Genomic DNA, 18,254 nt, shown 5'->3' with positions numbered 1-18,254 from the left:
ATCCAGGAACTCTCAAACTTTTTAGTTTAAGGACACCTTTATGCTCTTAAAAATTGTTGATGAACCTCCCCCCCAAAAAAGAGCTTTTGTTTATGTGAGTTACATCTATTGATATTTTACCATAATAGAATTTGAGATATTTTAGTATCATTTTGAAAATGTTTTTGACCATGCATCCCCTAACACAGTCTCAGGGATCCCCACAGGTCCCTAGACCACACTTTGAAAACTCTGATGCTCTAATTCAACTCTTTCATTTGAGCAATGAGGAAACTGAGGCCTGCAGAGAGAAAGTAGTCACCGGCAGAGGCTGGGTTTGAACCCTGCCTCCAGACCCAGTGTCTTTGTGGTCCGGTTTCTGAAGAAGCAAGCAGAACATGCATCATTTCCAAAGGTCAGACAAAAGATTTGGTTCTTGGATAATTCCATTCATTCAGAGAGCATTTAGCATCCGTGGCACACTTTAGGGAGTGCTGTGTCGACTGTCACGGTAAAAGATAACAATGAAGTTTAGGAGAGTTTTTCCAGTGACTGGGAAGCAGGGTTCTATACAATGAAAGAAGAAGAAAAAAGAAGAACGACAGATTTCCCTTTAGTCTTCTTGTTCCTCAATACATTTGTTTTCCCTGAGAGTTATACCATTTTCCTGTGTTCTAATTATACCCACCTGCTTATTGGGGCAGATGGTACTGGTCATTTAATAAGGTCTTTAGCTCTAACGGTTAGACGTGCTCTAATCCAGAAGTTCTCAAATTTAGCCTCTTTGGGACCCAGTTTCACCATCTGTAAAACGAGGGCCAGGATGATCTCCAAGGTCTTTTCTAGCTCTGAATCTAGTGGTGTGGCCTCTGTTTGTCATCTGTAAAATGGAGCAATGATAGTTGTATTGCTCTTCGATAGCTAACATTTCTATACCGCTTTTTATGTGCTCAGTGCTGTGCTAAGCACTTTACAAAAATTTCATTGGATCCTCACAACAACCCTGCAAGGTAGGTGCTGTTTTCATCCCCATTTCACCGTTGAGGAAACTGAGGCAAGTAGAGGTGAAGTGACTTGCCCAGGGTAACTCACATAGGCAGTGTCTAAAGCCAAATTTGAACTCAAATCTTCATGACTGCAAGCGCAGGGCTCCATCCACTGTACCACCAGCTACCTACAAGGCGGGGCTGCTGTGAGCTAAGTACTTTTGTAAATCATAAAGGGTTGTATAAAGGTGAGCTGCTGCTGCACTCCTGTTTCCAAAGACCCAACTCTACTGCCACGCTTCCAAGAGGCCTTGTGTGCCTGTCCCTCTCTTAGGTGTACATTCTACTTTAGTTTTATGTTTCATGCATGTTTTATTTCTTCTATTGGACAGTAAGGGAGGAACTTTATCTTCCTAATTTTTGCATCTCCCTCACCCCCTTGTCCTCTACCCTGCACATTTGTAGGTGCTCAGTAAATGTTCATTGAATTGTAGAGGAAAGCGCTAATATTTAGAATGCAGTGTTCTGAAATAGGACAGCATGCTGGGCCTGCCATGTTGCCTTGTTAGCTTTAGAATCTGATTCAGTGCAGGGGGTTCCTTAGTGCAGTTTTAAGCTGTGCACCAAGACTTTGGGGACAGCCTGTATTAGGCAGTGGTCCTTAGGTATCAGAATCTTAGAGTTGCAAGGGAGCTTAGAGATGATCTAGGCCAGTAGTGTGAAACTCAAATAGAAAAGGATCCTACAACTGCATATTGACTTAGAAAACCACACATTAACATTATGTATTTTGGACACTATATCTATATCTGTATATATGTATATGTATATGTATATGTGTGTGTGTGTGTGTGTGTGTATATGTGTGTGTATACACCTGTATATATGTATGCATATGTCTGTATATGTATATGTATGTATATATTATAAGGGTAGTTAGGTGGTATAGTTGGTAGAGCACCAGCCTTGGAATCAGGAGGACCTGAGTTCAAATCTATCCTCAGTTTCCTTATCCATAAAATGAGGTAGAGAAGGAAATAGTATCTTTGCCAAGAAAACCCCAAATGGGGTCATGAAGAGTCAGACACAACTGAAAAATGACTGAACAATAACAACACTGGGGGAATGAGTGTTTCCTCTGTTAATAAGTAAAATTTCTTCACACCTTAGTAGATAGTCTTCATGAATTACTGTTGTCAAAAATTTCATCACTGGAAGGCCTGCCTTCTGCCCTTAAGGAGACTGGTTCTTCAAGAACAGGCCCACACTGAAAGGTTTTCTAGTATAGTAGAACGTAGAGAGCTTGAGCTCCATCAGCCTGGCCTTCAAGAATGCCCTGTCACTTCTGTGCTACCATGAGGCCCTGAACTAGGGTGTTCATGGAGTATACCTGTATATTTCAATTGATTCTAGAGAAATTGTATGCCAACTCCATTTGTAGAAGTTTATTCCTTTAAAAATTTATTTTAAATTATTCTAGTTAATATAATAGATTGGGGAAAAAATAATCATTTGTCTCCAGAAAGCCCTTGTTAAAGGGGAACCCTGAGTCATTCCTATAGTTTTCTCCCATTAGCACATTAGTGCCATGATTATCAGATTATCTAATTGTCATCTTTGAAACTTGTTGTCGTTGTGGTTGTGGTCTGTTGGAGTTTGAAACATGTAGATAAAGGATAGGATAGGAGGGGAGAGGGAAGTATGGGAGGAGCAATGGGGGGATGGGACTGGCTTCAGATGGGGGTAGACTGAGTCAAGTGGTAGGATTTTGGGGGGACAGCGGTGGAGAAGGGAGAGGAGGAAAAGCAAGAAAACTCTAGGTCTGAAGTCTACTGGCCTCCCAAGATAAGGATTCTTGTTCTTAGTACTAACTCATTTGGTCAGCAGAGAGGTGCCTACTCCCTAAAAATACTGCATTCATCTGATTGCTCATCTAGTCCTTTCATTTTTTAAATGAGGGAACTTAGAATCAGAGAGGTGACTTACCCAGGTTTACACAGGGAGCCTTCTTAGTCCTTACCCCCAGGGAATATAGTTACTGAAGTACCTCAAAGGACCTCGTTTGACCCGCAAGGCTATCTGACGACATAGAACCTGAGGATGGTGTTATAGTGAGCCTCTAGAGTATTTTAATTAGGAAATTACTGGGGACTCTTTCCATTTTGTGTAAACATTAGAGTTCTCTCATTTTTTAAGATGGCATTATAGTATGATGCCAGCAAAAGCTAAGGCCAGAGAACTATGCAAAAATTTTGGTACCATATTAAGTTGAAATGTGTAGCAAACTCTTGGGGAAACCCCCCCCCCCCCATTCAGTAGAATGAAAATTAGTTTACTTCTGGAGGAAACACTTTTATGGATCCATGATTCCACTGGTTGCAGTTATTTCCTCCACTGATTCCTCCATGATTCTTGTCCGTATCTTTGTAGAAATCCTCCATGGAGGCTTTACCCATCTGTTTCTTTGAATATTTATTGATCTCAAGTGCTACAGTCAGGCTGTCCATCCAGTGTACCATTCTTGATATATTACCAACCCGCCCCCTTTTTTTTCTGATTCTCTATGTCCTTAATAGTGTCTTTCAGACCACTTTTCTCATGCAAGTCAGTGCTAGTAATATGCTTCAGTATTCGAGGAAATGCCTGGTTGGAAATAAAGTGATTACTTACAAAAGCAACATGGTTTACAAGTCTTTATCCTTGACATCAGTGTATGTCTGGAAGAGCATGAGCTTGAAGCTCGGCTCTTGGGGGACCAGATGGTACAAGCCACACACTATAAAGTCATTAGCAGTTGCTTAAATGTCTCCCGCGATTGTGTGAAGAACAATAAAAAAGGCTCAACTAGGATGCCTTCCTTCTCATCCAGGGCCTCTTTTACTTGAGAAGCCTGAGGGTCTGATAGGGACTTTTCTCACAAACTGATTTCTGCTTTTGTTTGGTTTTGAGCTTCTGGAGGTGTAACAGGTAACAGTCGCTCTGTAAGTGCTTACTGGCTCATGGCTGACCTGAAAACCAGAGGCCTAAGCACAACACGGAACCACAGAGTATGCTGCTAGAGACCTCCTGCCTCCTGCCAGAGTGCTGGATGGAGTGCTGGACTTGGAGTCAAGAAGATCTGATTTCAAATCTAGCTGTATGACACTGGGCCAGTCACCTCTGCCTCAGTTTCCTCAGCTATAAAAATCAGTGTTGTTGTAAAGATAATATTTGTAAAGCACTTAGCACAGTGCTTAGTACACAGTAGGTGCTTAATAAATGCTTGTTTCCTCCCTTCTCAGCACCTGAATTTTGTCCTAAACTCTTGGTAACTCCATTGCTCCTAAGCACTCTTAAGTTGGATAAATCCTGTTTCAGCTGTTTCCCCTGAAGCCCTCCTGGCTATATTTTAATACAGCTGGACTCCAGGGTCCCCTATCCACAGTGTGATGGGGCTTTCTTGTCTGTGTGCCCACTATTCCTGGGGGTTGCATTGCCTAGAATGCCGTGCCCTATTTTTACCTGCTTGATGTCTGTCAAGGACCAGCTCAAATGTTTACTCAGTTGTAAGTTATTTCATAGCTCTACATATTCTTAGGCATTTACTATATTTTAATTTGTATTATAGTTATTAGTTTATATCATCAGATTGTAAATGCCTTGAAAACTGAGATGATGTTATATTCATCTTGGTGTCTTCTCCCAGTGACTTATATGGTCTGCTACATACAGTAGGCACTTAATATACTCTTGTTGAGTAAGTGAAGGAAATAAGGGTGTCCTGTTGGTGGAAAGCACTAGTCTGGCATACTGCCCACTCTGAAGGCTCATCGTAGAGAATTGCTTTATAAACTGGAAGTGCTCATTATTACGTGAAGCAGCACCACCAACAGAGTGTTTGGTTGAAGCAGAATGCTCAGTCTGTAAATTGACATTTATTAATCACCTGTGATGTGCCAGGCACTGTGCTAAGTGCTGGGGATACACAAAGAGGCAAAAACAGTCCCTGCCCTCAAGGAGCTTACAATCAAATGGGGGAAACAACAAGCAAGCAAATAGGGCCACACCAGCTGTCTATAAGAGATAAGAGAGGGAAGGCCCTAGAATTAAGAGGGGTTGAGGTGGCACACTTAGGTGGGACGCACTTTCCTGCTTGGTCACATAATCATCACATCCTCATACTAACCTTTAGGTTCTCCCACAATCCACAAAGATAAACCTTCTCCTACCTCTTCCTACCCTTTAAATTGATAATATTTAGCGCCCTGCAGTTTTTATTAAGCAAGCATTTAATTCCTACTACACACAGTGGATGGTGCTTCAAAAAAACAAAGAGGCTTCCCAGAGAGTTCACATTTCCACATTCAAGGATCTCAGTGGTTTCTTACCCACAACCCCTAGGTGGGGAGATAGTCTAAGTATCATTATCTCCATTCAGCAGATGGAGACACTGAGGTTGAAAGAAGAGGAGTGACTTGAACTGAGAATGAACGTTGGACATAGGTCCTGGTCCTTTGTGTCCGACCAGTGGCTGTAGATGACTTTGGACAGGTCAATTCTCTGTGGGTCTCGGTTTCCTTGGGTGAAAAATGACATAGGTGAACCAAGAGCTGTTCCAGTTTGGTGACATCGGCATGTTTCATTTGTTCAAAATGGCAGAATCATCCATTTGAATCCAGGTCGAATTCCTCCATGCTGTATGTACAATAGTCATTTGCACTAGAATGTGAGGTCCTTGAGGGTTGAGACCATGTTTTTGCCTTTTACAAAACATTTGTAAAGTGCTTTCTGCTCTGTACTGGCTGTGTGACCTTGGCTGAGTCCCTTCCTCCCTCGGGACCACAGGTTCCCCACCCCTGCTCTGGGCCTTTGTTTGCTTATCTGTAACATGAGACACTGAGACTGAGGGAGGGTCTCAGAGCCCGTGTCTTGTTATCCTTCTTCTTCCCTTAATAGCACTGAGCTACACCAGGAGCCTCTTGGCTCCTTCCTGCTGGGGATTTTCAGGGGCCATATCATTCAGGGGGTAATTTCCTTTTCCCTTTCCTTTGCTCCCTGGCTGACTATTTCTGGATTGTGACTGGGAAGTGGGGGGAGAGAAGTGGGAGCTTTCATAGCTACAGAAATCGTGCCTTTCCTCTGTTTTTGTCTCTGCCCTGGCACCGTGGGATTGGCCAGTGTGGGCCTGAAAGGCCACTGTCCTCCATGTTCCAGTTCATATTGAGGGTCTCACTATTCTGCAGAAATAACAGTTTCTAGCATTATCCCTTGGCTTCAGCCTTTCTTCTAAGCTCAAGCCCTGGGTGTCATGCTGTTACCTGAAACAATGCGTTCATAACCATCTTTAGTCTCTCCCCTACCCCCACCCCCATTCTTCATATCCATTCAACTAGTCATCAAGAATCATGGGGTTTAGAACCAGAACAGACCTTAAATATCAGTCACCCATTTCACAAAAGAAGAAACTGAGAAGTGAAGGGACTAGCCATGGTCACACAAGAAAGATGGAGTGGAAGTAGGATTCACACTCAGATTCCGGGACTGTCAATCCAAGTGCTCTTTCCAGATCCCATCCATTTTCCCTTCGAAATGCCTGCTCTATCCCTCCGCTCCTTGCCTCGTCCACTGCCACCACTGCAGTGTGGCCTTTGCTTTCCTACAGAAAGACTGGCCTCCCCATATAGCGTCATCTCATCCACCCCCCTACTTGGGGTTCCACAGATAGGATGTGTGTGCTTGCCCCTCGATCTCCCCTCACCACCTGGCCTAATGCCTTCTCTCTCAGCAGAACCGTAGAATCTCCGAGTTCCCCCATCCAAGAATTCATCTGGTTCAGCCGCCTACCCGAGGCGTGGTCTGTGACCTCGTGTGGTTGCCCAGCCTCTACTTGAATAACTGCAGTGACCCAGGCAGCTTAGCAGACCCTTCCATGTCCAGATAGCCCCGACTTCTCCTATTAAGCATGCAGAGTTGGCGTTCAGCTATTTGTTTCTAGGTCGTAAAGTAAGCTCTCCGTAGAGGCTTTTGAAAATGAAAATATTGTTCCTTTAGGTGATGATAAGCACAGGAAGGAGGCTTAAACCAACCATATTATTAAACAAACAAGCAAACCAGGCACCGAGACAGGCTGATGCTTTATGTAAAAAGACCACGCAGACAATGACAGTGCCCTCGTTAGAAACAATGGGTAATTGGTGTGCCAGCAGGAAGCCCTGGCTGATGCAGTCTGATGCCTCTGTGAGGGCCAAAGAAATGAGGAGTGAGCATTAAGGACAAGCTGCCCTCGATCAGCTGCGTTCCATTTTGAGCCAAGCTTGTCCTAGCAGATAGCATGCTGCTCAAAAATGTCTTTGTGATGCCCTGAGTAAATCCCATAAATCTCTTAAGGTGAATTTATAATTCTGTGCACGGATAATTCCAGTACTCAGATTTCGAGAACGTATACTGTTAGTGCCAGAAGGGGCCTGGGAGATCATTTAGGCCAAATAGCCTCATTTTACAAGTGAGGAAACTGAGGCCTGGTCTAGTGAGCTGCCGAAGGTCACACAGTGAGTTAGTAGCAGATTCCAGGTCTTAGGATAGTAAGTGCTCTTTCCACAAAAACTAAGCTATCTCAGATTCTGTTTGGTTCTGTTTATCAGCTCTTAAACAAAGCCTACTATGTGTACTGAGTGTCCTATACCAAGTTTTTGTTGTTGTTGTTCAGTCATGTCTGACTTTTTGTGACCCTGGTTAGGGTTTTTTGGCAGAAATACTGTAGTGGTTTGCCATTTTCTTCTCCAGCTCATTTTACAGATGAGGAAACTGAGGCAAACAAGGTTAAGTGACTTGCTCAGGGTCACACAGCTCATAAGTGTCTGAGGCTGGATCTGAGCTCAGGTCTTCCTGACTGTAGGCCAGGTGCTCTATCTGCTGTGCCATCCAACTGCCACTTCCCCCAGTCCCACCCCGCAAATAACATCTTTTGATGTATATACATATGTATGTGTGTGTGGTGTTCCAAAAGTCTTAATACAACTTTAATAGCTTAAATTTCAGTAGCTTCAAATAGCATTAAGATTTTTGGGATACCCCATATATAGACATATATGTACACCATATATAATATACAGGTATATTAGCTGCCCCTATCCCAAGTAAGATGTTGATTAAATCAATTTCATTTCAAATATTCTGGGGCTGGATGACCACTTTAACAACAACAACCATGGTCAATCAACAAATGCTTGTTATGTGCCGGGCATTGTGCTGAGCACTGGGGATACAAAGAAAAGCAAAGACAGGCCTTGGCCTCGCATTCTGATGAGGGAGACTACACATAAAAACCTGGGTGCATACAAGATACATACAGAGTAAATGGGAGGTAATATTACAGGAGAAGGCTTAAGTGTCTGGCAGGGACTGGGAAAGGCCCCTTGCAGAAGGTAGAAGGTGGGATTTGAGCTGAGCGTCAAAGGAAGCCAGGGCAATTTAATGGTGGAAGTGAGCAAGAGAAGGAAGTAAGGAAGGAAAAAAGGAAGGGAAGCCTTATTAAGCACCTACTATGTGCCAGGCACTTTGCTGTGCTCTTTACAAATATTATCTCATTTAGACAAGGAGATGGGAGGTGGGGTGCTGTGTGTGTGTATGTGTGTGTGTGTGTGTGTGTGTGCGTGTGTGTACATGAGCAAGTTGAGGAGACTCTGGCATTAGGTGGGAGATTGGAATAGCTACCTTTGAGGTACCCTCCAATTCTCAAATTTCACAATTGGCATTTGGAAAAATCATTGGATGACGGGAAAGGGCATAGTTTAAAAGTATTCAGAGATCGAAAGAACCATGCCTCTTATAGTTAGAGCAGCAATTCTTTAAGGGCTAAATATGGCTTTTAGGAACTGATCTGTTTTATGTCCTGTGGCAAATGATCCGCTACTGCCCTATGATATTTACCCCCTTCAAGCACATGGGGACAATGGTTCCATTCTCCATTTAGTTTCTCTTTGGTAGAGTTTGGTATTCAGCTCTCAGAGTGAATGTAAATAGCAATTGTTTCTGTTTTGGCCAGAAACCCTGACGGTCTTTCCCTCCCACATTTATTAATTAGCTAATTTATTTTTGACTAGGTAAAAGAGGTCATTCTCTGCCTCATTTCTTACCTAGCCTTAATCACTGAATGGCCATTGCCTCAGACAAACTGAGACCTGTTACAGACCTTAGCTTAGAAAGGCCAAGGTCTCCCTCGGCACCCTGGGCCATCTCCAGTCATCCTGATCTATGTCTTGCCACTGGACCTAGATGGCTCTGGAGGAGAGAGTGAGGCTGGTGACTGTGCACAGCCCTCCCTCACTTAAATCCAATCCATTTGCACTCATGGCTTCATGTCCCTGATGTCACAGCCCTCTTCGAGAATGAAGGACAGACAACAACCATCTTTATAAATAAACCTCCCCTAATCCTGAACTCCTCTTCCTGTTTCTGTACATTCTTCTGCCCTTTGGAAAGACAGTCCTTTGTCTTCTACCAACTGTTAATACCTTTTCCTTGGATAGATTTCCTAAGTAAATGTGACTTAATATTGCTTCCAGACAGGATCAATAATGAAATAATTGTGTCAAGTACTGATGATTCTAAAAGTTAATCTAGGGCATTCCAAGGTAGCAGAGTTAGGCCTGGTCAGGCTTCTAACAAATTACATAGAACTGGAATCTGATTACTAGACATGGAAAAGATTTACAGTTTTTCTGGTCCAGCCACCTTCATTTGACAGAGAAAGAAACTGAGGCCCAAAGAGGCAAAGTGATTTGACTATTAAGCAGCAAAGCCATCATTAACAACAATAGCTAACGTTTATATAGCACCTAAAATGTGCCAAGCACTGTGATAAATGCTTTACAAATATCTCATTTTGTCCTCATGACAACCTTGAGAGGTAGGTGGTGTTAATAATCTCATTTTGCAGAAGAAGAAACTGAGGCAAACAGAGGTTAAGTGACTTGCCCAGGGTCACACAGCTAGTTAAATGTCTGAGGCCACATTTGAACTCAGGTCCTCCTGACTCTAGGCTCAGCACTTTTTCCACCCAACTGGCCACTTAAATTTGGGTTTTCTGTTCCCTTCATCCAATGCTTTTTCCACCATGACACATTCTCTCCCTTATCACATTTGATGCAAAGCAGGATTTGGTGAGTATCATTCCTGTTTGACACGTATGGAAACTAAGCCTCAAAGAATTGACTTGCCTTTGTTAAAAATCTGGCACATTTTAGAAGACCACTGGTGTTAACCTTTGGTGTTCTAGCCTGATTTTTAATCCCAGATTTCTTTTGTTTCTATGGCAAATGTTCTGGGCAGCTGTCTGTTGAATTTCTGGGGCTAGTGACATCGCCCCCTGCTGACCAGTTGATTAAATTGCACCTGGAGATGATGGTGTGCCAGGGATGGAGGGGAGGAAAAATTGGATTCTAATTATATGATTAAGTTCCTTGAGATATTTTGAGGGAAAAAAGGTGCCTAAGATGACTTTTCTAAAGTAAAGTATTACCTGAGAGGCAGCAGGATGTAGAAGAATGAGCCCTGAACTGGGAGTTGAATGCCTTACATTCTGATTCTTTCTGGCTTTGCTACTAGAAAACCATTGGGCATATTCCTTCCCATCTTTGAGCCCCAGTTTCTTGAACTAGAACGCTAGTCCACTATAAAATAAGAGAAATAGACTAGATCATATTTAAATTAGATTATTATTCTTATTATATTAGATTATATTTAAAGTTCATGATCTCTGAAAATCTGTGTTAAAGAATACTTTAAAACATCTGTTATATAATCAGTATGGGCACCGATTTCATTCCCCTAGCAGAAGGCTTCATGAGTTGCTGTAATCAATAAAATTCATTACCTCGTGGTCAGTCCTTTGGGGATGAGTTCTGTCACCAGGGTTAGCCCGGCTCTTGGAGGAGAGATCGACAGTCTTTCACCAGGCCTATACACAAAGCCTTTTCAACTCGAAAGGGCCCGCCAGCACTTACACTTAATTTGCACAGCTTTCAAGGACCCAGGGCCACCTCCATGTCAAAATGAGACTTCTGAGGAAGACTTTTACTATAGGTGTCAATAAACAGATGCACGCCTATTCCTTTAATATCTTTCTTTAAACTTTTCATGATTTTCATAGTTTCTGCAGTTGAACTATTAGATGTCTTTGGGTTGGATTCTGCTTTTTGTTTGAGTTGCACAAAGTCTGATATCTCAAGCTAGGCAGGCTACCTAAATTCTGCTTTAAGCCATAGTGTCCTTTCTCAATCACTGTGAGAAAAGTGCTTTATAAACCTCAAAACGTTTTACAAAAGTGAGTTTTATTACCAGTAATAATGGTCACTTAAATTTGTGTGCTGCTTTAGAATGTGCAGGGTTTTCTCATCCATTATCTCATTCAGCATTCAAAAGCCCTGTAGATAGATAATGCAAGTGTTATTATTCCCAGTTTTACAGATAGGGAAACTGAGTCTCAGAGGGTGAAGCTTGCCTAAGGTCACATGGTAAGTGGAAAAGCAAGGACATAAAAGGCCAAGGCTCTTGACTTCTGCTGAAATGATCAACCTGTCTACTCTATCATGCTGCTTCCCAAATGATGGAAGCCTTCAAGTAGAGATTGGAAGACCACTCATCAGGGATCTTGTAGAGGAAATTCCCATTGAGGTACTTTATACTAGATAGTTTCTGAGGTCCTTTCCAACTCTGAGATGAGATTCTGTGGTGCCTTACTGATACTAGTGAGAGTCAAGCAGGAAATGTACGAGCCCAAATGACAAATGCCCTCTTCTCATCTTCTTGTTTCTCATTGCAGGTGACAGTTCTGGTCCTGTTTGCCTTGGCATTCCTGACCTGTGTTGTTTTTCTGGTGGTCTACAAGGTTTACAAGTATGATCATACTTGTCCAGAAGGATTTGTTTTTAAGGTAAAGCAATATGTCACCCATGAGGCACTGGGGATTCATGATCATGCCAGTCTATATAGGCTGTACTTCTGTCTTCCCCAGGTATAGTGTGTATAAAACCCAAGTTCAGTCAATGATCAGTATTGTTTTTCAATTTAAGCATGTATTTTTCCCTTTGAAGAGATATGAATTTCTTACATACTTAAAATTCTCAAACCATGATGGAGAGAACATATAAATTGAATGTTGAGGCTAACTGAAATAAATCATGTAGATTTAGTACTTGGTTTGGAATATAGAAATGTGCATCAGAGTAAGATACAGAAGACCTCAACTTACAGTTCCATCTTTGCCACTATGTGACCTTGGTTCAATTACTTCCCTCTTCAGGCCTTAGATTCCTTATCTGGCAGCTGAAGGGGTTGGATAAGAGCATATGATTTGTGTGGAGAAAATCTGGTCCAACTTCCCATTTATAAACAAGGAAACTGAGGCCCAGAGAAAGCAACTTCTCATTTATAAATAAGGAAACTGAGGCCCAGGATCACATGTGTAAGAAGTGCTGGAGATGGGGTTTGAACCTAGTTTTCTAAGGCTTCTCCTAGCTCTAATACTCTATGCCCTGTATTCTAAGGCTAATATATAGTTTTAATTTAATTCAACCAACAGTTATCAGGTGCCTATGTGCGGTGTTGGGGAAACATTTATGAAACAAATCCTTGCCTTCAAAGAACTTACAGTCTTGTAATAATTGTGAAAATAAGGATATCATAAATTTGTATGGTCCTTCACAATTCTCACAGCATTTTCATATTCATTATTTCACTTGATACTTGTAAGAGCTCTTGAGATAGGTGAAATATTCCCATTTTACAGATGAGGCACAAAGGCTTGGAGAAGTTGTTTAATAATAATGACATTTATATGGCACTCGAAAGTTAGCAAAGTGATTTACATACATTATCTCATTTTAACCTCACAATAACCCTCACAAGGTAGAGACTATAGGTATTATCACCATCTCTAATTTATAGATGAGGAAGCTGAGACTCAGAGTGGTAGTTACATGGCCATAATGTAAGCATTAGAAGTGGGATTGGAACCCAAGTCTTCCTGACTCCAATTATTTGGCCAAGGTCACAGGGTTAATAATTGACTGAGAAAAGACAAACCCAAATCTAACTGTGAATTAGAAGGATATGAGATATCAATGGACAGCAATGGTCACTATTAATCGTAAGTGAGAGTATGTGCAGGTTAATATCTGTCTTTTTTAAATGTAGTATGTACACACACATCAAAGGAGCTTTCATACAAATTTCTTTCATGTGTTCTTGAGCTGAGTAATACAGGTATGAGTTATAAACATATTTTAAGAAAAGAGTAAAAACCTGAAATGTGAGCTCAGAAAGAAAAGCAGGTCTGAAGATTTTTTTTTCAAATTGAAAATGTATAGCACAGAAGAGGGACAGATGGCCAGAGCTGTAGGCATTCTCAGGATAAGTCAGAAAAGGTTTACTGAGTATTACTGTGTGCTAGGGGCGTAGGGGATGCAAAAAGATAAGACATGGTTGTCTACCCATCCACAAATGCCTTTGGCGGCAAAATAGCAGCGTGGATTCTGAGGTCCTTTCTGCGAACTGTAGCCACATAATTTGAGTGTTGGAAGAGATCTCTGTGACCATCTGGTCCAACTCATACCCAGAAGGATTCCCTACTATTCCATAAGTGACAAGTAGTTGTCCAGCCTCTATCTGAACTCCTCTCAAGGCTGCGCTTTCCATTTTTGGACAGCTTTAAGTGGTAGCAACTGTGTCTTGACATCAAGCCTAAATTAGAGTCTTTGCAACTTTCACTCATTTTTTCCTGCTTTTGCCTCCAGTTCCAAAGGAATAAATCTAGTCCCACCACCACACGACAGCCTTTCAGATACTTGAACACAGCCATCCTGCAGTTAATGAGTTATTTCTTCTCCAGACTAAACATCCCAACCAAATTTCACATGGCATGGACTTAAGGCCCTTTAATATGCTGGATGCCTTTCTACGGACATTCTTCAGCTTACCTTCTTAAACTCTGGTGCCCAGAACTGAACACAGGGTTCCAGATGAGGGCTGACGAGTGCAGAGTACAGTGGGAATCTCACTTCTCCATTCCTGGAGGCTGTGTGCATCACACTAACTCACACTGAACTTGTAGTCCACTAAAACTCCCAGATCTTTTTTCAGAACAATCATGTTCTAGTTATAGCTTCCCTACCTTGTACTCATGGTGCTGATTTTTTGTACCCAAGGTTAATTTACATTTATCCCTATGGAATTGCATCTTATTAGATTCAGCCCCACGCTCTAGCTTGTTAAGATCTTTGGGGATCCTGACTCTTTCATTTGGTGTACTGGCTATCTCTCTCAGCTTTGTGTCTCATCTGCCCATTGGATAAGCATCTCTCGGTGTCTTTATCCAAATCATTAACAAAGATGTTCTGCGGCCCAGATCCCTAGGATATGCCACTGCAGACATGCTGCTATGTGGCCATTGAACCATTGATGACTACTCATTGAGTCCAAGCCATCCAACCAGTTCTGAATACGTCTAACCGTATCTGTTGTTGTCTAGACTCCACATCTTTCCATCTTCTCTATAAAAACAGTATGAAATACTCTATTAAAACCTTTGCTAAAACTTAGGTAAACTTTACCCACAACATTCCCACCAACTACTAGTTTAGTAATCTTGCCCCAAAGGGAAATCCAGTTAGTCTGGTATGACCTGTTCTTGATGAGAGGCTATGCTAGCTAACTCTTTCACTGATTCACTTCCTGTAACTGACCTTGGAGAATCCAGAATTCCCCAAACTCTTCTAGCCTGGTGAAGAATAAATCACTTTTCCCTCTTATCCATCAAAAACAAGATAATCAGAATGTGAAATGAAATGAAAAATAAATAGTGGTATTGGAAAGCAAGGGAAGAAATAGCAAAACATTTGGTAAAACCTATTACTGCAGCATTAGAGATCTAGAGTTGAAGCAACATCTGTGATTTCAAGTTCAACTTATTTTACAGACAAGAACACGATGTAGTGGATGGGGCACTGAAATTTGGACTTAGGAAGACCTGGGTTCAAATCGTGCCCTTGAGTAAATAACAGTGTGATCCAGGGCAGGTCCCTTCACCTTTTTGACTCATTCTTTTCACCTAGGGTTGGACTTATGACCTCCAAGTTTTAAATCTGTGATTCTATAATCCTATGAGGTCCAGAGAGCTGCAGAGACACTCTATATTACATATGTAGTAAATGGTAAAGCTTAGGTGAATAACTATGAAGACAGTTGTTAATTCCAAAACCTATTCTAGACCTAATCCTAAGTCCCTTCTCTTCCAGCTGGGATCATGTAATTTCTCCCAATTTTTGGTTTTTCCGTTAAAGGAAAACTACAATAACTCCATTGAGTCACATTAACAATAATAATAGCTAGCATTTATATAGTGCCTACTGTGTACCAGGCATTGTGTTAAGTGCTTTATAATTATTATGTCATTTGATCCTTACCCTGGGAGGTTGGTGCTATTATTGTCCCCATTTTGCAGATGAGGAAACTGTGGCAAACAGAGGTTAATTAACTTACCCAGGGTCATATAGCTAGTAAGTATCTGAGGCTAGATTTGAACTCAGGTCTTCTTGACTCCAGGCCCATTGCACCTCCTAGCTCCCCCACTGCGCACAATGAGTTGTTTAAAACTCAGAATGGATCCTAAACCTTCTTTCTCAATGTCACTTCTGCTGTATTAGAAGACACAGGAATTCATGTCACATACAGAAGGAACACAACTAATGAAGAACCATTTCTTCAAAAGTCCTCAGGACTTGTCCATGTTATGGACAAGATAGAGAGATGTTGACTGAATGATAATTCTATGGTCATGGCAACCCATGAAACACAGAAAAATCCAAAGTAGCTCTAAGTCCTGAGTGACCCTTTCTGCTTCTGTAGTGACATTGGCAGAATGCTGGAAGGGGGGTCAAAGAGCACAAAGAATCACATTTTTCATCACATCTATAAACTTTCCCATGGCTGTTGGCATTCTAAACATTAAATTCTTGTCTTATGAGCAACAAGTGGACATTCAATTGCTACTAATAGTTGAGATTTACATGGAGCCTTAAGGTTTGCAAAGAATTTTATGTATATACTATCCCGATATCCCTTGATTCTCACAAACCTGTGAGATATTATAGCCTCAGTGATAAGTAACTTGTGAGGGTCACACAGGAAGTTAATAAAGCAGGGTTTGAATGCAGGTCTTCCCAACTCCCAAGCCCAGCGATCTATTTACTATACCATGCTGATTCTGTAGCATGGATGCAAAGAGTGCAAAGGGGTGTAGGCATACAAATAATCCATGTGAAAATGATTTGGGAGTTTCTATGGATGTCAAGTCAACTTGAATCCATGTGACACGACAGCCAAAAAAGGCAATGTGATTTTTGTGCTGCATTAATAGATTTATAATGCCTAGAATAAGGGAGAGGCTTAAGGGATAAGGCTGTGAACCTGCTGAGTGTGGTCTCATTTTGACTATGGTCTCATTTTCTTCTGTCCTGGTTAGATAACATTTGGAATATTTTCTTCAATTCTAAGATTCTTTCAATCCCTATATTTTAGGAAATATATTGAAAAACGAGAGCAAATCCAGAGGAGAACAATCACGATAGGCCTCAGTTTCCTCATCTGTAAAATGAGGTTGGAGTAGATGATTTCTAAGATCTCTTCCAGTTTTAACACTAATTCCAACAGCTGTTTAATAGCTGATTAAAAAAAACCCCAAAATGAATTAACTATAAATGAACCCTGAGTCCCATGTGCCCACCAATTTGAGAATTTCTTTCTCAATTCAGTGTTCTCAACTAACTGAAATATTTGGCATTAAGTACAATGTTAAATGACAAAACTATGCAAACAAGAAATGCTGTTCTTTTCTAAAACAGAACTTCTTTGCCATCTGAATTGTGTGTGTGTGTGTGTGTGTGTGTGTGGTTCTCTGTATTTAGGAGGATTAGAAGCTGCCAAAAGGAGAAATATTTCTTCCTGTCTATAGGGTAGTGCAGGCAGTGGAGGGGAAGCCATTTCTTATTTTAAAATTTAAAGGGAAAATTAGTTAAAGTAGTAGCTTTTGAATCACTTCTCTTAAGGGAAATGCATCTGCTACAAAGGAAATGCAAAAAAATCTTGAGACATCGCCATACAGCTTAAGATGAAATGAGATGTGATGGATTTTCCATTTGGATAAGTGTTCTTGTTAGAATTAGAATTTCTCCTGTAAGCCTCTTCACCCTGCATCCCGAACCTCCCAAGGGGGGAAGTTAAAATTCTGGCTGCACAGCTTGCTATCTGCGTGACATCTGGCAAGCCATTTAACCTTGATGAACCTCAGTCTATTTATCTATAAAATGGAGATGTTTCTAAGATCTCTCCCACATGGTGTTATCAATCAGTAGCCATTTGTTAAGTGCTTACTACTGGGCTAAACACTGGAGATACAAAAAACATGAAAACAATCTACCTTCAGTAGCTTGTGGAAAGCGGGGAGAGACAACATGTGTACATAAGATATATGAGTATGTCTAAGATAATCACAGGGAGGAAGGCACTAGCAGCTTGGGAGCGCAGGACAGGCCTCCTGCAGAATGTACAGTTTGAACTGAGCCTTAAATGAAGGCAGGGATTCTGAGAGGCAGAGGTGAAGAGGGAAAGCATTCTAGGTGTGGGTGATGGAAGCAGAGGATAGAACGTCATGTGTGAGGAGCAGCAGATAAGCCACTATGGTTGAACCACGGGAGCGTGTGGAAAGAGTGAATGCGTAAGAAGACTGGAAAGATGGGAAAGGGCCAGGTTGTGAACAGCATTAGATGCCAAACAGAGAAGTTTGTATTCGATGTTAGTCTGGTAAAAGAAAGCTATGGAGTTAATGGAATGGGGGAAGGAGATGATATGGTCAGACCTGTGCTTTTGGAAAACCCCTTTGGGAGCTTTGTGGAGGATAGAGTAGAGTCAGGAGGGTCTTTAAGTCAGGAAACCAGGTAGGATGCTGTTACAACAGTCTAGGTGAGGGATGATGAGGATGAACAAGGATGGTGGCTGTGTGATTAGAGAAGGAGATGTATAGATAAAGACATAGAAATCACAAGATTTGGTGGCAGACTGGGTATGTGAGGCATATGAGAATGAGTTGAGAATAACTCCAGGACTGTGGATCTGCTTGACTAGAAGAATAACAGTGACCTTGATATTAATAGGGAAGTTTAGGGGAGGTAGGTTTGAGGATAAAGTAGTGAGTTCTGACTTGGACATTTTGATTCGAGAAGTCTATGGGGACATCTTGTCCAAAATGTCTAACAG

General features: G+C 41.6%; 1 protein-coding gene across 1 annotated transcript in view; it reads left to right on the top strand.

The window, feature by feature from the left end:
- NSG1 (neuronal vesicle trafficking associated 1) overlaps nt 1–18,254 on the top strand; it is a 44,442-nt gene that overhangs the window by 15,452 nt on the left and 10,736 nt on the right. Inside the window, exon 4 of the mRNA XM_027836251.1 lies at nt 11,767–11,877. Coding sequence (XP_027692052.1) covers nt 11,767–11,877 — 111 coding nt within the window. The remainder of the gene's footprint in view (nt 1–11,766; nt 11,878–18,254) is intronic.

The sequence above is a fragment of the Vombatus ursinus genome, unplaced genomic scaffold (assembly GCF_900497805.2).
Source record: "Vombatus ursinus unplaced genomic scaffold, bare-nosed wombat genome assembly UNPS02014818.1, whole genome shotgun sequence".
Classification (NCBI taxonomy): Eukaryota; Metazoa; Chordata; class Mammalia; order Diprotodontia; family Vombatidae; genus Vombatus; species Vombatus ursinus.
The sequence above is the reverse complement of the archived record's forward strand: the minus strand, read 5'-3'. Positions and strand labels throughout refer to the sequence as shown.